The following is a 26,766-nucleotide window of genomic DNA, read 5'->3' on the forward strand; positions in this document are numbered from 1 at the left end:
TGCTGGAAAAGGATGAATGGAGGCAGCAGGGGACAGAGGAGCATGGATTGGGAGGGCAGGGCTCAGGGAAAGAGGGAAATTGCTGGATAGGGATGAATAGAGGGGACAGATGGGCATGGATGGATATGGATTGCAGGGCAGGCCTCAGGCAGAGAGGGCAATTGCTGGATAGGGATGAATGGAGGGGCCAGGTGACAGAGGAGCATGGATGGGCATGGATTGGAAGGGCAGGACTCAGGGAGAGGGGAATTGCTGGATAGGGATGAATGGAGGGGACAGATGGGCATGGATGGATATGGATTGCAGGGCAGGCCTCAGGCAGAGAGGGGAAATGCTGGATAGGGATGAATGGAGGGGGCAGTGCCCATGGAGAGAGGGGAATTGCTGGAAATGGATGAATGGAGGGGGCAGGGGACAGAGGAGCATGGATGGGCATGGATTGGGAGGGCAGGACTCAGGGAGAGAGGGAAATTGCTGGATAGGGATGAATAGAGGGGACAGATGGGCATGGATGGATATGGATTGCAGGGCAGGCCTAAGGGAGAGAGGGCAATTGCTGGATAGTGATGAATGGAGGGGCCAGGTGACAGAGGAGCATGGATGGGCATGGATTGGAAGGGCAGGACTCAGGGAGAGGGGAATTGCTGGATAGGGATGAATGGAGGGGACAGATGGGCATGGATGGATATGGATTGCAGGGCAGGCCTCAGGCAGAGAGAGGAAATGCAGGATAGGGATGAATGGAGGGGGCAGGTGACAGAGAAACATGGATGGCCATGGATTGGGAGGGCAGGGCTCAGGGAGAGACTCACTCTCTCTCTCACACACTCACACTTTCACTCTGACTCTCAAACAGTCACTCTCACATACACTCTCCCAAACATACACACTCCGAGGAAAACCTTGCTAGCGCCCGTTTCATTTGTGTCAGAAACGGGCCTTTTTTACTAGTATGCAAATATAGCCATGCATATTCATTAGGGATATCTTGAAAACCTGGCCAAGGACTGAACATACATGATAATGAAATCCAGTCTTTACACAGTGCACTCGACTGCTCCTCCTATCCAAGTCATTATTCAGGTGGTCTGTAGTGTTGGGTGTGAATGATGATTTCACTCTGAATAACCATAACTCAGGGGCAGAATATGCAGAAGTCTACACAGCTCACATTAGTCTACAACCCTGAATTTTATTTTGTCTTATGGCTTAATAATCAGTAGAGACAATGAACCATCTCTGTAGAGGGACCCGGGTTCCATTCCTGACTTAGGCCTGCAGTCATGGCAGGAGACACTGCAGAGGGAGTATTTGCTGCCCTTGAGTGAGAGGGATTCTGGGGACAAAACTCTGGTGCAGAGCCACCAGCTAAGGACTGTCACTGCATTGACTGGGCTAAGTGAGCCAGGAGAGGGTAGGGAAAATGAAAGAAAATACCCAGCCAAATTCCAGCCCTGGTTACAATTAGGCTAGAAGCTCAAAGGAACTCCTCAATTTTCCCTTCCCCCCCCCCCCCCCCCCCCCCCCCCCCCCCCCGCAGTGGCATAGCTACTAGTGGGCCTGGGTGCACTGTAGGACCACACTTCTCTCTCCTCCGCAGCGTCCTGGCATCTGCACTCCGGTCTCTGAATCTCTTCCCTCCCCAGTGTCGGTACAGGCATCCTTGGCGCATGCAGCAATTCATTCTTGCTGCGTGCGCCAGCCTCACAGGCTTCCATCTGCCATGTTACGCCAGACAGGAAACAGGCAATGACATCAGCGAGGGCGGGACATGGCGGATGGAAGCCTGCGGGGCCGGCGCAAGCAGTGAGAATCGCTGCAGGCGTCGAGGACGCCTGTACTGACACCGGGAAGGGACGGAGTTCAGAGAGAGGAGCACAGATGCCGGGAGGCTGTGGAAGAGAGGGATAAGATGTGGGGTAGGTGGGGAAAAAAACATATTCTTAAAAAATATCTCAGGGAAGATATTTGAGGTGTGTGCTTGGGGGGGGGAGGGGCATGAGCGCATTGAAGGGCCCATCCAATTTACCTCTGTTCCCATCCAAAATACTGAGTCTGGTCACGCCTCTGCCTCCCCCTAAAACATGAGTTTAGGTTACAGTGAAACAATGATTGTTCTAACAAACAATAGACAGATACTTTGTAACTAGCATTGTTTGTAGTTGTATGTTGTAACCCCACTACTATATCAATTTGCCAGGTGGCCATGCTGGTACAGTTTCTCATTGAAAACTATGGCAAAATCTTTGGAGAGGATACCGCATCATTGTTTCGAACCTCAGAGGAAGAGCAATTAGTGAGCACAGAAGACTTAATGGGTAAGTAATTAACCTTCCAGGGGTGCCAGAGGTCCACACTGATTGCTCAGATGCCTGACACAGTCTTCTCATTGATTTTTTTTTTTTGTTACATTTGTACCCCGCGCTTTCCCACTCATGGCAGGCTCAATGCGGCTTACATGGGGCAATGGAGGGTTAAGTGACTTGCCCAGAGTCACAAGGAGCTGCCTGTGCCTGAAGTGGGAATCCAACTCAGTTCCTCAGGACCAAAGTCCACCACCCTAACCACTAGGCCACTCCTCCACTGTTGCTACTATTTGAGATTCTACATGGAATGTTGCTATTCCACTAGCAACATTCCACTAGAAGTCGGCCCTTGCAGATCACCAATGTGGCCGCGCAGGCTTCTGCTTCTGTGAGTCAGACTCACAGAAACAGAAGCCTGCGCAGCCTTCTACATGGAATGTTGCTAGTGGAATAGCAACATTCCATGTAGAATCTCCAATAGTAGCAACATTCCATGTAGAATTTCCAATAGTATCTATTTTATTTTTGTTACATTTGTACCCCGCGCTTTCCCACTCATGGCAGGCTCAAAGCGGCTTACATGGGGCAATGGAGGGTTAAGTGACTTGCCCAGAGTCACAAGGAGCTGCCTGTGCCTGAAGTGGGAATCCAACTCAGTTCCTCAGGACCAAAGTCCACCACCCTAACCACTAGGCCACTCCTCCACTGTTGCTACTATTTGAGATTCTACATGGAATGTTGCTATTCCACTAGCAACATTCCACTAGAAGTCGGCCCTTGCAGATCACCAATGTGGCCGCGCAGGCTTCTGCTTCTGTGAGTCAGACTCACAGAAACAGAAGCCTGCGCAGCCTTCTACATGGAATGTTGCTAGTGGAATAGCAACATTCCATGTAGAATCTCCAATAGTAGCAACATTCCATGTAGAATCTCCAATAGTATCTATGTTATTTTTGTTACATTTGTACCTTGCGCTTTCCCACTCATGGCAGGCTCAATGTGGCTTACATGGGGCAATGGAGGGTTAAGCGACTTGCCCAGAGTCACAAGGAGCTGCATGTGCCGGGAATCAAACTCAGTTCCTCAGTTCCCCAGGACCAAAGTCCACCACCCTAACCGGCTTGTTTGGACATTTTATTCTTCGATTAGGAACACCCATATCGAAGAGGACTCTGAGAACTGTTGAAGTAGATGTAACAGAAGCATTTCTAACTCTACAGAACAACGCGAATGAGGCAGCATCCATTTCCCAGTGTGCACACACGGTTTAATTAGGCCAGTTTGGGTTGCGGTCATTTAAGTACTCAAGAAAGCAAAAAAAAAAAAAAAACCTTGTGAGGTCTTGCCCACCTTCACAGCTGAGGGACAAACAGCATCTGTACTCATTGGGAATCTTCTGAGGTTCTGGTATCTGTGGAGGAGTAAACATTCAGCCGGCAGTGCTTAACAATTTTTTCATCGCCACCGGCTTAATCCTTGGATATTTAACGCTGCTAGGTCATGTTCGGCTACTGGCATTCAATATCCAGCTATACGCGGAGTTGGTAGTTAACCGGTTAAGTGCCGATATTCAACCTTAACTGGTTATGTTCACTTGGTCAAAAATAGGATTGCTATTTATGTGGTCATATTTAGCTGGCTTTCTTAACTGGTTAACGGCTGAATATTCGCACTTAACCAGATTAGTGCCAGCTCTGCCCTGACTCCACCCCTGGAATAGCCAGTTTTGGCGTAGGCTGTTCGTGCTGATAGTCAACCAAAAAAAGTGAGGAAAATATAGGGAGGATTCCAAAACAATGGAATTTTATTGTAAAAGTCATATAGAGCGACCCAACAATCATATAGAATGTTGTAAAATCAGTTAGCTTAGCGGAGTTTAAAAAAGGTTTGGATGGCTTCCTAAAGGAAAAGTCCATAGACCATTATTAAAATGGACTTGGCGAAAATCCACTATTTCTAGAATAAGCAGCATAAAACGTATTGTACTGTTTTGGGATCATGCCAGGTTTTTGTAACCTGGATTGTCCACTGTTGGAAACAGGATGCTGGGCTTGATGGACCTTTGGTCTGTTCCAGTATGGCAATATTTATGTACTTATGTAGAACGACCTGACACGGCCGTGTTTCGGCATGTAGGCCTGCCTCAGTGGTCAATGGACCAATTATATTTGGGTAGCCTCGGTCCCGTAGGTGTCAGAATCCATTGCTTTAAGAAATCTCTGTTCTGAGATAAAGAACAAATGTGACAGCTCGGTGCCAACAACTCTGCAAAAACAATTCTCAGGGAAACCAGTGAGATAGTATATGCAAGTCACCAGCACAATCTGGTTAAGTGTCACAGAGCGTCAGTGGATGGGTCCTGCACATGTGATTTAACCTGGCGGGAGGGTCTCTCTTGCCTGGTTAAATCGCTTTGAATATTGACCCCAAAGTTTTCACTTCAGGTATAGATTTTTAATTTTGAACATCTTTACAAACATTCCGAGCAACCATTAAAGAGGAATTAGTTGACACCATTTCTTCTGCTCTTTCCACACAGAACCATATGAGTGAACATCTTGTAGGTTAGTGCAGTGGGTCCCAGACCTGGTCCTGGAGGTGCCCCAGCCAGTCAGGTTTTCAGGATATCCACAATGAATATTCATGAGAGAGCTCTTCATGCACTGCCTCCACAACATGCAAATCTCTCTCATGAATATTCATTGTGGATATCCTGAAAACCTGACTGGCTGGGGCACCTCCAGGACCAGGTTTGGGAACCACTGGGTTAGAGTAAAGGTAATTAGTCAATTGTGTTCAGTACTGGTCTCCGTATCTCAAAAAAGATATAGTAGAATTGGAAAAGGTACAGCGAAGGGCGACGAAAATGATAGTGGGGATGGGACGACTTTCCTATGAAGAGAGGCTGAGAAGGCTAGGGCTTTTCAGCTTGGAGAAGAGACGGCTGAGGGGAGATATGATAGAAGTGTATAAAATAATGAGTGGAATGGATCGGGTGGATGTGAAGCGACTGTTCACGCTATCCAAAAATACTAGGAGGGCATGAGTTGAAGCTACAGTGTGGTAAATTTAAAACGAATCGGAGAAAATTTTTCTTCACCCAACGTGTAATTAGACTCTGGAATTCGTTGCCGGAGAACATGGTACGGGTGGTTAGCTTGACGGAGTTTAAAAAGGGGTTAGATAGATTCCTAAAGGACAAGTCCATAGACCGCTATTAAATGGACTTGGAAAAATTCCGCATTTTTAGGTATAACTTGTCTGGAATGTTTTTACGTTTGGGGAGCGTGCCAGGTGCCCTTGACCTGGATTGGCCACTGTCGGTGACAGGATGCTGGGCTAGATGGACCTTTGGTCTTTCCCAGTATGGCACTACTTATGTACTTATGTACTTATGTACTAATACCTCACCTGTAAAAGGGTTGGGTCATGGATTTTAAAGCTCTCTTTAAAGAGAGAGGGTGGTGGATGCTTGGAATGCCCTCCCGCGGGAGGTGGTGGAGATGAAAACGGTAACGGAATTCAAACATTTGTGGGATAAACATAAAGGAATCCTGTTCAGAAGGAATGGATCCTCAGAAGCTTAGCCGAGATTGGGTGGCAGAGCCGGTGGTTGGGAGGCGGGGCTAGTGGTTGGGAGGTGGGGCTAGTGCTGGGCAGACTTCTACAGTCTGTGCCCTGAAAATGGCAGATGCAAATCAAGGTCAGGTATACACAAAAAGTAGCACATATGAGTTTATCTTGTTGGGCAGACTGGATGGACCGTGCAGGTCTTTCTCTGCCATTATCTACTATGTTACTATCCTGCTTATTTTCGAAGGAGAAAGCTGGCCATCTTCTGACACAAATCGGGAGATGGCCGGCCTTCACCTAATGCCGCCAAATCGGTATAATCGAAAGCCGATTTTGGCCGGTTTAACTGCTTTCCGTCGCAGGGCCGTCCAAAGTTCAAGGGGGCGTGTCTGCAGTGTACCGAAGGCGGGATGGGGGCGTGATTAACTGATGGCCGGCCTTGGCCGATAATGGAAAAAAGAAGGCCGGCCCTGACTAGCATTTGGCCGACTTTACTTGGTCCCTTTTTGTTCACGACCAAGCCTCGAAAAGGTGCCCAAACTGACCAGATGACCACCGGAGGAAATCGGGGATCACCTCCCCTTATTCCCCCAGTGGTCACCAACCCCCTCCCACCCAAAAGAAAAATTTAAATACATTTTTTTGCCAGCCTCAAATGTCATACCCAGCTCCATCACAGCAGTATGCAGGTCTCTGTTGCAGTTTTTAGTGGGTACAGCACTGCACTTCAGGCAGGTGGACCCAGGCCTATCCCCCCCCCCCCCCACCTGTTACACTTGTGGTGGTAAATGGGAGCCCTCCAAAACCCACCCGAAACCCACTGTACCCACATGTAGGTGCCCCCCGTTACCTTTTAAGGGCTATGGTAGTGTTGTACAGTTGTGGGGAGTGGGTTTTAGGGGGGGGGTTGGGGGGCTCAGCACCCAAGGTAAGGGAGCTATGCACCTGGGATCAATTTGTGAAGTCCACTGTAGTGCCCCCTAGGGTGCCCGACTGGTGTCCTGGCATGTGAGGGGGACCAGTGCACTACAAATGCTGGCTCCTCCCATGACCAAATGCCTTGGATTTGGCCGGGTTTGAGATGGCCGCCATTAGTTTCCATAGCGGCCATCTCTAACACCGGCGATCTCTAAGGGCAACCCAAATGTTGAGATTTGGCCGGCCCCAGCCGTATTATCGAAACGAAAGATGGCCGGCCATCTTGTTTTGATAATACAGTTGGGTACGCCGCTTGACGGGGCCGTTGTTAGATATGGCCGCCCTTATAGATGGTCGGCCCCGTTTGATTATGCCCCTCCATGTTACTATGTTACTCTTTAAAAGGCTCGTACACTGGGGGGGGGGGGGTCTTTTACTAAAGATTAGTTTGAGTTATCTGCAGCAGAGCCCATAGGAATAAAATGGGACCTACAGCAGATAACTCAAGCTAACCTTTAGTAAAAGACTCCCTAGTTTACTTTTCAATGTTGATTAGGACATGCTTTAAAAAATATATTGTTATAGTTTCACCTTGTCTTATCCCTCTTCCCAATTAATAGTATAGTGAAGTACATAAGTACATAAGTACATAAGTAATGCCATACTGGGAAAAGACCAAGGGTACATCGAGCCCAGCATCCTGTCCACGACAGCGGCCAATCCAGGCCAAGGGCACCTGGCAAGCTTCCCAAACGTACAAACATTCTATACATGTTATTCCTGGAATTTGGGATTTTTCCAAGTCCGTTTAGTAGCGGTTTATGGACTTGTCCTTTAGGAAACCGTCCAACCCCTTTTTAAACTCTGCTAAGCTAACCGCCTTCACCACTTTCTCCAGCAACGAATTCCAGAGTTTAATTACACGGGTGAAGAAACATTTTCTCCGATTTGTTTTAAATTTACTACACTGTAGTTTCATCGCATGCCCCCTAGTCCTAGTATTTTGGAAAGCGTGAACAGAAGCTTCACATCCACCTGTTCCACTCCACTCATTATTTTATATACCTCTATCATGTCTCCCCTCAGCCGTCTCTTCTCCAAGCTGTATAGCCCTAGCCTCCTTAGTCTTTCTTCATAGGGAAGTCGTCCCATCCCCGCTATCATTTTAGTCGCCCTTCGCTGCACCTTTTCCAATTCTACTATATCTTTCTTGAGATGCGGCGACCAGAATTGAACACAATACTCAAGGTGCGGTCGCACCATGGAGCAATACAACGGCATTATAACATCCTCACACCTGTTTTCCATACCTTTCCTAATAATACCCAACATTCTATTCGCTTTCTTAGCCGCAGCAGCACACTGAGCAGAAGGTTTCAGTGTGTTATCGACGACGACACCCAGATCCCTTTCTTGGTCCGTAACTCCTAACGTGGAACCTTGCATGACGTAGCTATAATTCGGGTTCTTTTTTCCCACATGCATCACCTTGCACTTGCTCACATTAAACATCATCTGCCATTTAGCCGCCCAGTCTCCCAGTCTCGTAAGGTCCTCTTGTAATTTTTCACAATCCTGTCGTGATTTAACAACTTTGAATAACTTTGTGTCATCAGCAAATTTAATTACCTCGCTAGTTACTCCCATCTCTAAATCATTTATAAATATATTAAAAAGCAGCGGTCCTAGCACGGACCCCTGAGGAACCCCACTAACTACCCTTCTCCATTGTGAATACTGCCCATTTAACCCCACTCTCTGTTTCCTATCCTTCAACCAGTTTTTAATCCACAATAGGACATTTCCTCCTATCCCATGACCCTCCAATTTCCTCTGTAGCCTTTCATGAGGTACCTTGTCAAACGCCTTTTGAAAATCAGTTACAATACTCACAACAAGAGAAAGGTCATGAGACCGTTTTAGCCATGATAAGAATTTTTCATTTAGCCGTATCAAGATCTCTTGTGCTTAAATAATTAACCGCCTTGAGTGAATTCCTTCAAAAAGGCAGTAATTAAATCCTAATAAATAAATATAATAATAACTAAATAGGGCTGTCCATCGATTAAAATTTTTAATCGCAGGATTAATCACATGATCCAAATGTAAAAGAGTTGAAATAAATTTATCATGTACAGTGGAGGCGTATTTTCAAAGTTACGGTAACCTATGGAACTTTGTAAGTCTACGTGCTTTGAAAATCAGCCCCACAGATTACTTTTTTTTTTAATTGATCCTAAACATTCAACCAATAACTTTGATTCCATCTCCTCCCATCTCCCTCTCCTCCCTTGCCTTCCCTTCCTTCCATCCATGATTACCATTTTTTCCTTCTTGCCACCACTGCAGCCACTGCTACCCCTCCCCCGCATCACTCGCTGTTCACCTCTTTCTCCCACCATTGCCCCCCCCCTGCTCCCCCGCATCTCTGGCTCTTCTCTTTCTGCTGCTACCGCGCACCCCCCCCCCCACACACACACACACACACGGTCTGTATCTTTCTCCCTTTTTTTTCTACTGGCAGTGCAAATTCTTCTTACCTCTCCAGTAACCCCCTCTCCTCTGCAACTCCGTCTTCATGCTCCTCACAGCCGCTGCAGTGAAAGCACACTGTTGTATTGCCAGTGCCAAAGCCTCTCTGTAACAGGAAGTTCCACCTCCTCTGGCAGAACTTCCTGTTTCAGAAAGAGGCTTGGAGCCAGGTGACACGCAGCGTGCTTTGAGTGCAGCAGCCATGAGAAGTAGGGAGAAGGAGCTGCAGTGTGCCGGACAAGAAAGAACAATGCTGGATGTTTACAGGTGGGGGAGAGAGAGGCATTAACTTGCATTAAAAATGTTAACGAATTAATGACGTTATTAACGCGTTAAATGTAAAACCCAATAAATAAATAATGAATCAAGGATTTGGGAACTATGTACTAAATGCACTTTTCATTCCCTCTCTATCCATCTCTTGCAGATATGAATTTGACACAGCACAGCAATGATTCCTCAGATGAACTGGAATTCGCCTCTTTAGATTTAGATGGACCAAAGCATCAGCTGATGAAAGATGTAGATGAACTCTTTGGGGTCTCCAGTGGTTCGCTGCTGATGGAAGAGATGGCAGAGGACTGGGACCTCTACAGTGAGATCGCTGCGTGCTGCCAGAGCACAGTCAGAAAGAACAACAGGACAGATGGCTTTGAGGAGGACTCCTTCCCATCCATTGGCTCAGTGGGTTCACTAAGTCCAGCTCGAGACCGGTGCTCTTCGGAACCAAGCGTCTGTGTCAGCTCACGACTTCCCGCTTTGAGCCACGAACCAGTTGCCCGGCAATCCAGCTGTGATGCAACCATCATGCATAGCCACATTGATTACATTCAGCGAATCAAACAACTGCAAACTGAAAGCCAAAGATTGATAGATGGAGGTCTCAGTCCCAGTATGAGCAAAGCAAGACGTGATCTTTGGAGATCACCTCAGAGCAGCTCCAGAATGAAACCACTTGGTCTTCAAAAAACAGCTGTTTCCAACAGATCAAGTTTCTCCAGCCTGTCTTCTACCACCACGTCTCCATCTGCTTCATCTTTAAGCTCTTTAGACAGTGCCTTCTCCTACTGCTCTGAATCATCAGTCTTTAGTCCCTCCTCTGATGTCTCTTCTCTGCCCTTCATGTTTGGTACATCAACTAGACTGCATGCCGTTTCACCAGAGAGCTCAAAGAAGACTTTGAAAGAGTGGCACATGACTACACCACCTTCTTTCAACTGCAATCCTTGTGACCTCAATGCATTCAACGAGTTTGATCAAAAGGTTGAGGAGAAGAGTAGTAGAATCATCGAAGTACGAGGTCACAGACAAGTCAATGGGGCTCCACAGGACTGTCATCTCGTTGAACGTAAGAAGGAGGTGAAGTGTGTAGGTGGCTCGGCAGGTGGAGAAAGTCTCAGTTATGGACAAAGAACAAAGCATAAAGTAGATCACACCTCTTTCCGAGCCAGCGAGACCTCGGAGGACAGCCGAGAGCTCTACAAAGAGACCTCTGTAAAGCATATAGAGATTAAAAGTCCTGAAAGTACCCCTCCAAGTCTGGATAATCTCAAGCGCACAAAGATCACATTATATGTGGCCAAAAGCACATTAAGCACAAGCTCTCCGGACGAACAGGAAAATCTGGGATTTTCACCGAGTGGCAGTCCTAATTCCAACAGCAACCGCGAAGGCACAAAGACCCAGAGCCCAGAGACTATGAAGGTTCATATACCGCAGACTGTGTTTTATGGACAGAACACTCCCCTGGTTCTCCACTCTGTCTCCAGGAGACATCACTCTGATGAATCCAGCCCTGAGCGGCAGACTCAGTGGAAGTGCACACTGCAAGCGTCTCCCACTGAGGAGAAACCAGTGGACATTGCTCGTGAGTCAGCCAACAGTGGTCAAGAACCTCTAACTGTTAAAAGCCACAACAAGGCGATCAGTAGCATCAGCCACACGATTCGCATAATCTTGCCTGCATCCGTAAGGAACACTGTGAAGGAATATTTCAAGCACGGTGAGCCGAAGACCTGCTGCCCGGAGGCAGAGGCAGTGGAAAGTGAACTCCTCAGAAATCAAACTGAGTGGCATACCAAGCCCTGCATGGGCACGGCCAGCGAAGACCTAGAAAACGTTCCCCTTACAGAGGAGTCATTTGTCTAGCAGCCCCATGGGTTCGAAGGCAGAATCCACTTGAATGTAGGGTACACAAATGTTAGAACCCAAATATGGCTGGGAAGTGAAATGCGGCAGAGTGGTGGGGATTGATGCAGGTGCAATGCAGAATCACAAGAAAGTGGTGCTGGGCAAGTTGGCATGATATGCCTCGGTTCCCAGTGAAACCCATTTCTTCTGATTGCCTCTCTGTGTGATGATGAGCCGGGTTTTGTTTTGTTTTTAGCTCCCAATATCTTTTCCTTCTTTACTCCATTCTGAACAGTTTCACCAGGCCACTACTTTCCTTGGGACCCTTAAAGACTGGAAACAGATGATTCCAAAAAGCTCAGGGCTGGCTCAACCTTCAGGCAACGCTAGGCAGGCCACCTAGGATACCAGCATCTGAGGGGTGGCAAATAGCAGCCACAGTCAAAGCAGAATGGTGGATCTTTTATCTGCAGGGACAGTGGCCAATTTCCAAGTAGCCCGTTTACCTGGATAAAAGATATTTGGAAATTGGCCTCATCACACACACACACACACACACACAAAAATACAAAGTTCAGTTCTTAAAATGATGTCTAGTTACACAACTTGATACAGATAATACTGGACAAAAATTCAGCGAAAGAGGAATTAACTATAGTGCTAGAAATGAGCTGAAATGAGCTTAACTAACTAGCTTAACTAACCCAATCATTAAAGAGTGTGTGGTATCAAGTACGTAGCTTTTTTTTTTTTCTGTTTAAAGCGGAGAAAAGGACCTCAGTAGTCACCGCATGGCAGCAGTGTACTGGATGCACTCGAATGCCAGCGTAGTTTTGACTCCGTTTTCACTGCCGGTGTCACATGAGTGGTGGACGCCATTTTGTAAGGCATCGTGATTTGCCACCAGTTACTTGGCCCCCTGAGGAAGCTTACATTGTATAGTGTGGAGGAGTAGCCTAGTGGTTAGTGCAGTGGACTTTGATCCTGGGGAACTGGGTTCGATTCCCACTGCAGCTCCTTGTGACTCTGGGCAAGTCACTTAACCCTCCATTGCCCCTGGTACAAAAGAAGTACCTGAATATATGTAAACCACTTTGAATGTAGTTGCAAAATACCACAGAAAGGCAGTATATCAAGTCCCATTTCCCTTTCCCCCTTTCCCTTATGACATCACAATATCAGAAGTGAGCCAAGTATCAGGCAATCAAGCCATTGTGACATCACTGATGAGGTTGGCTCTTATTGGTGGAATGAGTGGAGGAGTAGCCTAGTGGTTAGTGCAATGGACTTTAAGCCATTGTGACATCACTGATGAGGTTGGCTCTTATTGGTGGAATGAGTGGAGGAGTAGCCTAGTGGTTAGTGCAGTGGACTTTGATCCTGGGGAACTGAGTTTGATTCCCACTGCAGCTCCTTGTGACTCTGGGTAAGTCACTTAACCCTCCATTGCCCCTGGTGCAAATAAGTATCTGTATATGTCATGTAAACCGCTTTGAAGATAGTTGCAAAAACCACAGAAAGGCAGTATATCAAGTCCCATTTCCCTTCCCTTCCCTATAGAGAAACGGTGAGCCCCGTTGGGCAAGATTGAAAAAGCTAAGTAACATTATTATTTGTTTCAGCAACTGTTTAGCATCACGATTCAGATCATTGCTTACAGGGTATAAGTGAACCCTTCATGTAGCCTTTATTTACAAACTAGTGGAGTTTTTTGACCAGTGATAAAAACGGAGTCAAAACTACGCTGGCATTTGAGTGCATCCAGTACACTGCTGCCATGCGGTGACTACTGAGGTCCTTTTCTCCACTTTAAACAGAAAAAAGAAAGCTACGCAGTGGCGTAGCAAGGGGGGGGCGGTCCGCCCCGGGTGTCAGCTCGGGGGGGGGGGTGCTCCCTGCCAGCTCCCTCCCCCCCTCGGCGCATCAACACCCCCCCCTGACCAGCTCCCGCACCCTACCTTTAAAAAGAATGTCGGAATCCGAGGCGAGGCGCAGCCCCTCGCGCCTGCCCTGCACGTAAAAGAAATGTGGACCGTCGGGCCTTCCCTCGCTCTATCTGTCCCGCCCTCCGCTGACGCAACTTCCTATTTCCGCAAGGGCGGGACAGACAGAGCAAGAGAAGGCCCGATGGTCCACATTTCTTTTACGTGCAGGGCAGGCGCGAGGGGCTGTGCCTCGCCTCGGATTCCGACATTCTTTTTAAAGGTAGGGTGCGGGAGCTGGTCGGGGGGGTGTTGATGCGCCGAGGGGGGGGATGTCATCGTTTTGCACCCAGGGGGGTGCAACAGCGAACCGCCCTGCCCCGGGTGGCAGCCTCCCCCCCCCCCCCCGCTACGCCACTGAAGCTACGTACTTGATACCACACACTCTTTAATGATTGGGTTAGTTAAGCTAGTTAGTTAAGCTCATTTCAGCTCATTACTAGTACTATAGTTACACATCTTTACAGGATTGCTGTAGGAGGAGGAGTGGAAGGATCATGACTGTTGAATTTAATTAGCAAAATCTTTGCGGGAGGGGGATCTAGAGGTCTGAAGGTGATGGATGCCCCTTGCACCAGCCCTGCTTCTCTCAAAAGCAGATGCAGGTATTTCTCTTTTCATGCCAAAATTTGCAGCTTAAACACACACAAAAAATCCCTAGGATGTGTATAATTTTATGAATATGAAGCAGTGCTCTTTTTATGTTGCAGATTGCTAGACTCTGGGAGTGATTTTAAAAGCCATTTCCATGGGTAAAGCAGTGTTTTACACACATGAATAGTCTTCCAAAGGCCGTCTAGAACATATGCACGCAAAGGTTTGCACGAACAGTCTGTATGTACATAAATGTAGCCACCTGAGTGGAGGGATTCTGAGGAAGGAATTAGCACTGAGGAACAGACTGTAAAAAATACACTTTTACAAGTGCAAAATAAAGCAGAAGATTTGTGCATCTAAAAAGCCAGGCAGAAGCTTGCATCACTTTCCAGGGAGTAATTTTCCAAGGGAAAATATTTATTTTATTTATTTAGATTTTGCTCACACCTTTTTTAGTAGTAGCTCAAGGTGAGTTACATTCAGGTACTCTGGATATTTCTCTGTCCCAGGAGGGCTCACAATCTAAGTTTGTAGCTGAGGCAATGGAGGGTTAAGTGACTTGCCCAAGATGGCAAGGAGCAGCAGTGGGATTTGAACTGGCCACCTCTGGATTGCAAGACTGGCGCTCCTCCTTATACATCTTATACACCAGGGGCGTAGCCAGACTTTGGCGGGAGGGGGATCCAGAGCCCGAGGTGAGGGGGCACAATTTAGCCCCGGCGCCGCCAACCCCCTCTGCCATTGCCGACACCCCCCCCCCCCCACCGCCGCCACCACCACCACCAACAACAACAACTTTGCCCCCCCCGCCGATGACCCTCTCGACCCCCCCTCCCGCTGCCAACCCTCCCCTGCCGCCGCCGTCGCCTACCTTTGCTGGCGGGGGACCCCAACCGCCGCCAGCCGAGGTCCTCTTCTTCCGGCGCAAGGCTTCATTCTGTTTCTGTGAGTCTGACGTCCTGCACGATCCTGCATTATAATTACAGCAATGACATATAACAAGGTATTCAAATTCTGGAGGCACCTCAATAATAGCAACAAAATCCCATCACTGCCAGGTACTTTGTGAAGTAACACTAAATCCTGCAAAGTGGCTTCTTAGAGCCTATGTTGCAAACCTTAACACCAGTTCGGGGATAGTGCTGGGCAGACTTAAACGGTCTGTGCCAGAGCCGGTGGTTGGGAGGCAGGACTGGAGGTTGGGAGGCAGGGATAGTGCTGGGCAGACTTATAAGGTCTGTGCCAGAGCCAGTGGTGGGAGGCGGGACTGGAGGTTGGGAGGCAGGGATAGTGCTGGGCAGACTTATACGGTCTGTGCCAGAGCCGGTGGTGGGAGGCAGGGATAGTGCTGGGCAGACTTATATGGTCTGTGCCAGAGCCGGTGGTGGGAGGCGGGGATAGTGCTGGGCAGACTTATACGGTCTGTGTCCTGAAGAGCACAGGTACAAATCAAAGTAGGGTACACACAAAAAGTAGCACATATGAGTTATCTTGTTGGGCAGACTGGATGGACCCTACAGGTCTTTTTCTGCCGTCATCTACTATGTTACTATGTTACAAAGGCAGCAGTATACACAAGAGCACTATGCATTCCACTGGAAAAGTCAGACAAGTCAGACACATAGATCCCCACACAAACCACATGCCAGCAGAATTTCTCACCTACTCAGTCACATGTAGAACACAGACCAACCCTCATCAATTACAAAATGACCAAAAACTAGAAATTGTCCTGTAACTCAGCATCAGCACTTACCTTCCCTTCATTACCCCCCCCCCCCCCCCCCCCATCCATCCCCATAGCCTGGTATCAGCCCTTCCCTTCCACACCATCCATCCCATAGCTAGGCATCAGCTCCTCCCTGTAGCCAAGCGTCAGCCCTGTCCTACCTCTTACCCATCCCTGCCCCCATGATCTGGCATCTTCTTCCCCCACCTTGAGGGACACCAGTTTTATAAATGATAAAGGTCTTATATATAATGCTTTTTTTTTTAATGTCCTGGGCACTACAGAGCCCACCTTCACCCAGAAACCTGCCTACATTAGATTTAAAACTTTTTTAAAAATTTTAACCCAGGCACTGCAGAGACCATCCCCACTCAAAAATCCACCAAGGCACCAAATATGCAACCTTTTTACAATTTTAACTTGGGTACTATTAAAATTTATTGATGGTGGGTCTGGGTGGGGTGGGTGGGCTCCTCAATGCCTAGGGGAAAAAAAGTATATTTAATGACTAAATATACATTTTTTGGCCATAGGCAGTGAGGAGCCCACCCAGAAGCCCACGACCAGCCAGCATTACGTTGACTGGTCACTGTACATGTTAAAATAAAAAAATATATATGTTCATTTTACCTGGGCAGCTGGGCTTCGGTGGTGGCATTCACCGTGCTCTGCTCCGTGTGTGCTCAGCTATTGTGGGGCCGTGGGGAGCGCTGAGGCCTGGGAGGGGTTGGAACACGCTAATCTTGATCCAGCAGAGCACATGGTGAAAGAACCGCAGTCCACGAGCACTGCGGCGCCATCGTGCAAGCAAGGGAAGCAAGCAAGACATAGCAGCAGAGCAGAGTGAATCTGGACAGGGAATAAGTGCCGGAGTAGGAGCACCGGCAAACAGCGCTGCGATGGCCTACACTTCCGCTTCAGGACTCGACCCGGCCCACTGAAGAGCGGCCGACTCCCTGGGTGGGCCTGAGCCGAGGTCCACCCGTAGCTACATACCAACTTCCGCTTCGGGACCCGGCCCGCATTAAAAAAGAAAAATAATAATGTAAGCAGGTTGGAGGAAGAGGACCGAGAGCTGCTGGCTGCCTGGGCAGGCCTGAACCGAGATTAGGTGGGCCTGGGCCCACCATAGCTACGCCCCTGGGAAAAAGTGGTTAAGGCGGTTAACTTAGCAGACTTCAAAAAAGAGTTGGACGGCTTCCTGGAGGAAAAAGCCATAGAATGTTATTGAATGGATGAGGGAATAATACAGTATTTCTAGGATGGGCGGGACAAATTGCTTGTTCTTTTGGATGCTGTCGGTGACAGGGTGCTGGGCTCCATGGACCCTTGGTCTCTCCCAGCATGGCGATGCTTATGTACTTATGTACTAATCTGTTCACTTCATTGAAGTGATACATTGAAGCGACTCGCGCACCACGGAGATCATCTTTGGTAGAGATATCGGACAATAGCCGTATCTGATATAACATCATCATATAACAGATAATTGAATATACCCAATCAGCTATACATTATAAGACTCCTAATGAAGGCACATTTTAGCGCCGAAACACAGATGTGTCGAGTCAGAGTCAAGTGTGTCAGTGTTTTTCTTGGAATAAAGATTTGATTTTCTACATACGTCTTCTCCGGTTTCTTGGAAAAGCCTCCTTTTCCTACTCCCTGCTTTGTTCACTTCAAGCTGCATCAGGGAAGCGTAAACTGCAAATGGAAAAGTAAAATAAAATATCATTATAGTCAATAAAAAGTTTTTTTTTCAAAATACAGTCAGTAAATGGTCCTCACAACGTAAAGCTTCACAAGCGATTTGTGCTTATGTTCTGATGGTCCTTTGGAACTGGATTCAGAATATAAACTCGTGACATACTAAATACAGAGTATTGCAATAGACCAGTCCTGTTAACACTACAGTTCCACTGTATGAAAATGTGACTAAAATATCCTCAGCGGCCCATTTACTAAGCCATGTAAGGGTCTACGTGCGCCCAACATGCGCCAAAATGGAGTTACCACCTGACCACCTGGCTCTTGTAGTAATTTCATTTTTGTCATGCGTCTGAACATTTTTGGGGGATGTGCGCCAAGTGGCATTTGACGCGCGTAGGTCATTACCGCCCGGTTACCGCATGAGTCTTTACTGCTAGGTCAATGGCTGGCGGTAAGGTCTCAGACCCAAAATGGGCAAACGGCAATTTTCTTTTTGCTGTACGTCCATTTTCAGCAAAAAAAATTTTAAAAGGCCTTTTTTTTTATAGGCGCACTGAAAAGTTGATCAGCGCGCACCCAAAACCCGCGCTTACACTATTTCAAGCCATTTTTCAGCGCGCCTTTGCAAAAGAACCCCTCAGCCTCCCAACCATCCATAATTTATAGAATGCCAACACATTCATTTTCATCTCATGGAATCATCTTTAGAAACTGCGTTCCTGGAAATAGTCCCTCCTACTGCAGGGTACATAACAGCCAACTTCTGGGTCATTAAGGGTCCATAAAGGCACATTAAAATATATATCGGTGGGGGGAAGGGGTTCACGGGGAATTAAAGATGGAGAGACTCCTGGTGGAGAAATTCTGGAAGAAGCAAAATGAAGCAGGAAGGAGTGAAAGAAATGGGGAGGTGAATGGAGATAGATAAAGAACGAGGCACGTGAGTTGGGAAGGAAAAGGAGGGGGAATGGGCAGCGGCGTAGCAAGGGCGGGGTGGTGGGGGTGGTCCGCCCCGGGTGCACGCCGCTGGAGGGGTGCAAAGAGCAGCCGCACGCCTGTCGGCTCCGCTGTTTCCCTGCTCCCTGTTACTTCCTGTTCCGGGGCAGAGAGAGCAGGGAGCCAGCGGAGCCGAGAGCTGCGCGGCTGCTCCCAGCAGCCAAGAATGCACCTGGGGGGACGCATCGGTGATCCGCCCCGGGTGGCAGCCAACCCAGGATCGTCACTGGGAATGGGGAGTGAATGTGGGGGTAACAGATGAATGACAGGGAAAGAAGAAAGGTGGTTGGAGAAGCATGAAAAGAGAAGAGATGTTGATGGAAGGACAGTCAGAACTGAAGAGAAACTAGAAATAAAATACAAGGGAAACACAGGGGTCCTTTTACTAAGGTGCGCCAAAAAAGGGCCTACGCTGTTCTAGGCGCATGTATTGGACGCGTGCACATCCATTTTTCACTGCGCCTGCAAAAAAGGCTCTTTTTTTGGGCTGAAAATGGACGTGCAGCAAAATAACAATTGGTGCTCACCCATTTTAGGCCTGAGACCTTAACACCACCCATTCACTTAGCGGTAAGGGACGCAATCACGTCATCAATAGCATGCACAGTTGCTCAATAGCGCACACTATTGCATTTATTACATAAGAATAACCATACTGGGTCAGACCGATGGTCCATCTAGTCCAGTATCCTGCTTCCAGCAGTGGCCAATCCAGGTCACAAGTACCTGGCAGAAACCAAAATCATTAATAGTGCACATATTGATAAACAGTGTTCACTATTGAGCAGTGGTGTGGTGTCACTACTTACCTTTCAGAAAATCGCTGAAGACCCATCTATTCAAAGAAGCCTATCCAAATGCCATGACCTAACCCTACGTACCCACCTTTTCATCACCTGGTCCTGCGACAACGGCATTGACTCAGACCATACCTCCTTTGCATACCCCGACCTTATCCCTTGATTTTCTCAATCTTGACTAAACTAGCACCTCCCCCTACTTCCTTTACCCCCGCTCCCTTTTAATATTACCTACCTACACATCTCCATTACTCTACTAGCTTAGCCTGTCTTCTCTGCACTATACTTTGTAATCCTACTACTACGTAAGCCGCATTGAACCTGCTATAAGTGGGAAAGTGCGGGGTACAAATGTAACAAATAAATAAATAACATACTGTCCTGTATGCCGCTATGACCTCTCGACTCTAAACGGCTAACAAAAAAAGAAACTAGAACATAACCCAGGATAACATTCATTATGACATCAAATATAAATCAATTACATATTATTACGTAATACAAATTTCCTGAATAACCAAGTTTTGATTCTCTTTCTAAAATTCAAGTACAAATGACAACTGTAATGCAGAATGTCTTCCCACAATTTCGCGAATTGAAATGTCCAAGATTATTGTTCTAATAGTCTCATACTTTCTTTCTCCTTTACGGATGAAAAACAAATTAAACTGGAATTTTGGAGTCCACGGTTTCTAGAAGAGGTAGCAAAAACCACATGTTGCTATAAATGAATGATAGTGCTCACTGTTGATGACTCCGGACAAAAAAATAAATCAAATGAAGTAGGAACTGAATGTAAAATCAATCATTCCCCCACAAAATATTCAGGAGTTACAGCAATACTAGAACAGGGGAATAAAACAAAAAATATGGAGACAAGACCTTAGTGAGACCTTAACAATGGAGCTCTATAGGATGAAAATTTTATCCAGAGCTTCAACGAGGAAAAAAACTTGTCATTTCAGGTTTTTTCCTGTCATATTGGATTAAAAATGATATGAAACAATATGGAAATATCATTGAATTTCTCATGTCATATCAGATGAATGCACATCCTTATTGCTCAGTTCATTACCTGCATGGTTGAATGTAATTAGTAGAACCAAATCAGCCCATAAGCTAAATATTGTGGAAGAGATTTGGGAATGCAAGGAGAAATACTGTGGTATATAAACACGAGCAATCTGTTTGTCTGTTTTTCTGGCCTGAATGTAGAAAGTCTGCCTGAATTTTAAAGTGTAATTGAAAGACTTAGGGCCCTGTTTACTAAAGTGTGCTAGCATTTTTAGCATGTGCTAAATGCTAGAGACACCCATATGTTCCTATGGGTGTCTGTAGCATCAGCGTATGCTAAAAACGCTAGCACACCTACAGCATGGCTTAGTAAAGAGGGCCCTTAGAAGATAGGTGACTGGATGGTTTCATGTTCACCTGGTCAGTTCTGGATGGTGATTTTTACTGTGAATACTTTAGGCTGGGAGTTTAAGATACGATGTAAATTATTGGTTCAGCTACGTTTCATCAGTTGACAGAGCAAATGAGATTTTGCACGTGCTGAGGATGATAACTAATCAGTCATGAAGGCAGACAGCCTGTCTGAAATAGATTTATGGGTGATTTGTCATATGAAGGTGTAACTCTTGCCAGTCTAGAGCGATTCTCACAGTGTAATTATACGTTGCGTGGCAGACTGGGGACAAACCTTCATGAGGGGCACTGGCTTACAAGGTTATTCTCGCTGGATGCTGTATTGTGGGTCCAGGTTGGAACCAGTAGAACTGGGGGGTGTTGGCAAAATTTATCCACACTCTGCGCTCTTCACCAGCACTCAGTAACTCAGTCCAGGCCACAACTGGGATTCTGAACCAAAGAGTTTCCTGAAAAACAAATAGTCTTTAAGTAAAAAGGACAAGCTTCAGAACAATATCAGTAGGCAAAGAGCAAAAATAACCTTGAAATACTTATGGTCCCTCACTTCTTCCAGGACTCTCCAATTCCCAAAAGACTCTTCTTTCTAGGGTCAATGTTAAACATGCTGAGGCCCCAAAGCCCACCAGCAGGCTACACCTCCTTCAGCTTCAAGCTGGCTTAGGGGGGCCTCTCTGCAATTGCCCTGTTTGCTCCTCCTTCTCTTGAAGACCTCTCAGAGCTGGACTGAACTCTGCTGTGGTCATAGATGCCGTTTCCACTGGCTGCTTGGCCCCACCTTCTCAGATTCAAGGGATCTCATGCTTTTACAGGACCAGGGCTCCCAGATTCTCTCCTGTAATCCAGAGCTGCTTAATTTCTTTCTTTCTCTGTAGAAGCAGTGGTGTGCTAGTGCAGTTAAGAACAGCACACTTTCAGGGACATGTAGAGGCCTAAGCAACTCCCATCACCTCTCACTACCCCTCTGCTCCTTCTGGTACAATGCCTGGGCTAGCCAAAGACCTTGATTCCGTTACAGAGTGATGTAATGACTGGGGATCCACAAACCAGAGACAAGGATTCCAAATGGGGCTGGGGTTTTATACCAGTCCCAATTTCTCTCCAAAAGGGGTCTCCTTCTACCATTACCTCACAGGTCAGAAGAAGCTGCAGGGGTATACACAGGTCACAGCACAATAATTTAGTACAGCCACTAGAGGTCTCTACTGTCCACCTAAAGCAGAACTTTAGGGTCTCTGCAAAGGTTTTAAGAAGGGGGTGTTCAAGTGGTTGGATCTACGGGACTACCACTGGAGATGTCATTACTTTAATTCCAGAGAGAGTCCCAGAGAAGCCACAGTGCGTAAAACATCACTTGTCATATTCCATCCCCCCCTCCCCCCCCCAAAATCAGCAAGACTGATGAAAAGAGGGCAGACATTGCTAGGCCTGGCCAGGGAGCTTCAGGCACACAACCAAAAGCACATTGGCTCAGGCAAATGAGACATGTTGTAATAGCCAAGAAAAGCATCAGTTAAAGGAGATGCATCAGACCTTGTGCCATTGATGTATGAATAGTTCTGGACTTCAATTATGAAAGAATTCCACCAGCGCCACCGAACCCTCTGATTTTGTGCCAGAAAGCATGTCCCCTTTGATATCCTTGGTTTAGAGATCCAAAACTCAAGAGATAAAGACTATGACACCAACGGTGCAACAGCGAGTTCCCTGGTGATAGTAGACCAACTCCTCGTTGGCGCTCTAAGATTAATAATGTAGAATGCCTTGATTCGTTAATCACATCATTCGCACTAGCACTGTCTTACAATACCTTCATGAGCTTACAGAACAAACTCTGACAGCCAATCAAATTATCTCTGTAGTGGGGGTGTGGAATATTCCATCACTTTAATTTGGGAGAGATCCCTTTCCACTGGTGTACAATGACTCCCACCTTGAAGTGGGATATAGGGGCAGGAGCACCTGTATCAAACCCCAGGGTACACCGAATTGTCATGTAACTTTCTCCATGTGATCCTTTTCGCACTGCTACACTGTTACAGATGTACATAATTGTATTTTTAACCATGTCCCATTGTCCTGTCACAGGTAAAACACACGAGAGGCATCACAAATTCTTTCTCTTGTCTTTCCTCCCAAGCTATGGTTGTAACTATTTCAATAAATGTTAAACCAATTCATAAGGTTCCATCATTGCTCCCTTTCTAACTTTCTAGTAAAGTGAATTTCTTGTTTTATTTGTATGTGTGCAATATAGAGTGAGGGACATTAATAAAATGTTGGGAAGAGGTCAATCTCACAAGATTCAAATCAGGAGGCCTGTGTGACTCTTTGCCATACTCTGACACTATTACACCAGGCTTCTGATCGGTGAATCACTGTGTTAGAACCAGCTCGCACGGGGCCATGTGGTCGGGAGCAGGTACCAGATCCATTCTTTTCAGTACCTGGAATGGGTCAAGCACCGGGTTTTCTTCTGTGTAAAATAAAATCACAAATACTGTTGTCGACCTGAAAATGAGGAGAAAAAAATGCAAAAGTTAGGGTTTTTTTGTACACCGATAATAGTGCACCCTCTTTTGAAAGAGGGTCACTCTTTCCCGAGAGTGCACCATTGTGCATTCATAAACCATCACGCACGTACAAAGGCTGCACATGCTATCGGGAAAGGAATGTGCACTGTTTCCAAAAAATAAAATGCACCCACTTTCCAAAGAGTGCGCAGTCAACCAAATGGCCAACGCAAACGATCAGAATGAACATTCCTAGAAAAAACATGGGAAATGATACAAAATGAGAATTTTCTGGCTGCCTATCCCTAGGTTATACTAGCTGTGCCTAGGGCAGTGGCGTACCGAGGGTGGTCCACCCCGGGTGCACGCTGCTGGAGGGGTGCAGAGAGCAGCTGCGCACCTGTCAGCTCTGCTGGATCCCTGCTCCCTCTGCCCCGGAACAGGTTACTTACTGTTCCGGGGCAGAGGGAGCAGGGAACCAGCGGAACCGACAGCCACGCGGTTGCTCCCAACAGGTAAGAATGCACCCGGAAGGGGGGGGGCTTAGGTGATACGCCGGGGGGGGGGTGATGCACAGGGGGTGTTGTGCTGCACCTGGGGGGGGGGGGGACACCGCTACACCCAGTGGGGGGGGGTGTACAGTGGCAATCCGCCCTGGGTGGCAGCCGACCAAGGATCATCACTGGCCTCGGGTAGATTCTCCATGGAAAAGGTAATGGAGGCATGGAATGGCCTCCCGGTGGAGGTTGTGGAGTTCAGGACTGTGTTAGAATTTAAAAAGGCATGGGATAAGCATGTGGGATCGCTTAGGAAAAGGAAGAGTTAGGGGTTACAGAGGATGGGCAGACTGGATGGGCCATTTGGCCTTTATCTGCCGTCATGTTTCTCTGTTTCTAAACAGAATATAATTACCTACTCATAAGTGAGGCTACAATGAAAGCACCAATTCAGATTTGTACTTTCAGAGCTCAGAAAAGCACAGAAAGGTTTCTGGGCATGTGCGAGAGTTCTGGCCTCTGTATCAGCAGCTCCCTTTCCCTCTGGGTTTAAAAAAAGGTTTGGACAAATTCCTGGAGGAAAAGCCCATAGTCTGCTATTGAGACAGACATGGGAAGCAACTGCTTGCCCTGGGATTGGTAGCATGGAATGTTGCTACTCTTTGAGATTCTGCATGGAATCTTGTCACTCTTTAGGATTCCAGAATGTTGCTGTTCTTTGGGGTTCTACATGGAATGTTGCTAAATTCTGCATGGAATCTTGTCACTCTTTAGGATTCCGGAATGTTGCTGTTCTTTGGAGTTCTACATGGAATGTTGCTACTCTTTGAAATTCTGCATGGAATCTTGTCACTCTTTAGGATTCCAGAATCTTGCTATTCTTTGGGGTTCTACATGGAATCTTGTCACTCTTTAGGATTCTGGAATCTTGCTATTTTGGGGGGTTCTACATGGAATGTTGCCACAATTTGGGTTTCTGCTAGGTACTTGTGACCTGGCTTGGCCACTGTTTGGAAAACAGGATACTGGGCTAGATGGACCATTGGTCTGACTACTTTTATGTTCTTACTTTCTTTCCCCATTCCTTTAGCATCTCAAGGTAGACTCCCCATCATAATCTGGGCCAAATGTCTTCCCTGATCATACGATTCAAGCATAACAAGTTCCAAATCCATAGTCCCCCTCTCCCACAAGAGTTTGGGGACCTCCAAAGGAATATCTGGGGAATAGGATCAGTATGTTTATATTTTGTACTTGATACATCCCCTTTCAGGACATGAATCAAAATGGTTTATGATTCAAAGAAAACAAACATTAATAAGAAAGGAAAAGAGCCACAATGTACGACAGGACAGAAGGAGAGGACACATGAAAGCTCTGTGTCTGCTTGGGCACCCCAGCCATATTACGGGAATCCAGAGAAGATGAATTATCAAAGATGCCCTTTTGGTCACCCTTCTCTGAACCTTTTCTAATTCCGGTACATCTTTTTTGAGATGCAGCAACCTGAACTGCAAACTATACTCCAAGCAGTGGAGGGTTTATGATATTTCTTGTTTTATTTTTTTACTAGTAAAAAAGCCCCGTTTCTGATGCAAATGAAACGGGGGCTAGCAAGGTTTTCTTCTGTGTGCATGTGGGAGTGTGTGTGTCCCTGCCCTCTGCCCTCTCTCCCTTCCCCTGTGCTGTGTGTCCCCTCTGCTCTCTGTCCCATCCCCCCTTGGAGTCCAGTCCTTCAGTGTTAAGTTTCCTGCTGTGCTGTGTTTGTGTTACAGAGATAGTGAGGGCTTCTGCCCTCTCTCCCCTCCCCCCCCCCCCCCCCGAGTCCTTCACTGTTGCAGAGAGAGCGATTTGATTTCGTGCTTTGCTGTGTTTTCCTTCACTGTTTGTGTTACAGAGAGAACGAGGGCGGGGCAGACACTCATGGGGAAACCGGATATCTCTCCCCCTACACACTTCCGGCTGGAGGCTTCGTTTAGAACGTTGGTGGTGCCTTTTATATATAGAGATTCCTTTCCTAACAATTCCTAATGTTATGTTTGCTTTTTTTGACCACTGCCATACACGGAGCAGAAGATTTTAAATATCTCCACTGCTTAAATGCACAGGAGGCAGATCTCTTTCAACTCTGGAATGACAGGTCATAAGATGAAGTTAAATCAGGAGAGATTCAGAAGCAATCTAAGGAAATACTTTTTCAGGAAAAGGGTGGCGGATGCATGGAACAACCTCCAGTGAAGGTGGTGAGATGAGGATTGTATCTGAATTCAAGAAAGTGTGGGACAGGAATATGGGATCGCTTAGGGGGCGGAAGAGCAGGGCTTTTTTTTGAGGAGGTACTTGGGGGTACTGAGTACCGGCACCTTTTCCATTGTCTGCTAAAATTGACCCATGGACCTCATGTTTTAATGAAAGAGCTCACCAATTCTGTCTTGTCATAGGTTCCGTGACTGGTTGCAGGGGGCCTGGCTATTGTGGGATGAGTTCCTCAGTAATCATCCTACACCTGAAGGGTGGCCTATCATTTGAGTACCGGCACCTTTTTTGCTAGAAAAAACGAACTGAGGAAGAGATAGTGGATGATATGGATGAGCAGATTGGATGGGCCATATGGCCTTTATCTGTAGTCATTTTCTACTGTAGGTTTCTAAGATGCCTTGATCTTTTTCCTGGGTGGTGACTCCTCATGTGGAACCTAGCATTAGATACTGTAGCTAGAATTTGGATTATTTCTTCCCTACGTGCATCACTTTGCACTTGTCCACCTTACATTTCAGCTGCCACGTGGATGCCCAGTCTTCAAGCCCCCAAGGTCCCCCTGCAATTTCACACAATCCGCATGTGCTTTAACAACTTTGAATAGTTTTGTGTAACCTGAAAATCTGCTCACTTCACTCGTCATTCCCATTCCAAGATCATTTATAAATATAGTGAGAACCGGTCACAGTACAGATCATCATTCACCTTCCTCCATTGAGAGAAATTTCCATTTAACCCTACTCTCTGTTTTCTATCTTTTAACCAGTGCTTTTTCCATAACAGGATATTACCTCCT

General features: G+C 46.8%; 1 protein-coding gene across 1 annotated transcript in view; it reads left to right on the top strand.

Annotated features, from left to right (window-relative positions):
- LOC115474358 (rho GTPase-activating protein 20-like) overlaps positions 1-12,013 on the top strand; it is an 89,436-nt gene extending 77,423 nt beyond the window's left edge. Inside the window, exons 14-15 of the mRNA XM_030209803.1 lie at positions 2,201-2,318; positions 9,757-12,013. Of these exons, the coding sequence (XP_030065663.1) occupies positions 2,201-2,318; positions 9,757-11,477 (1,839 nt within the window). The 3' untranslated portion in view covers positions 11,478-12,013. The remainder of the gene's footprint in view (positions 1-2,200; positions 2,319-9,756) is intronic.
- Positions 12,014-26,766: the final 14,753 nt, after the last annotated feature.

Source organism: Microcaecilia unicolor, chromosome 7 (assembly GCF_901765095.1).
Source record: "Microcaecilia unicolor chromosome 7, aMicUni1.1, whole genome shotgun sequence".
Taxonomy (NCBI): Eukaryota; Metazoa; Chordata; class Amphibia; order Gymnophiona; family Siphonopidae; genus Microcaecilia; species Microcaecilia unicolor.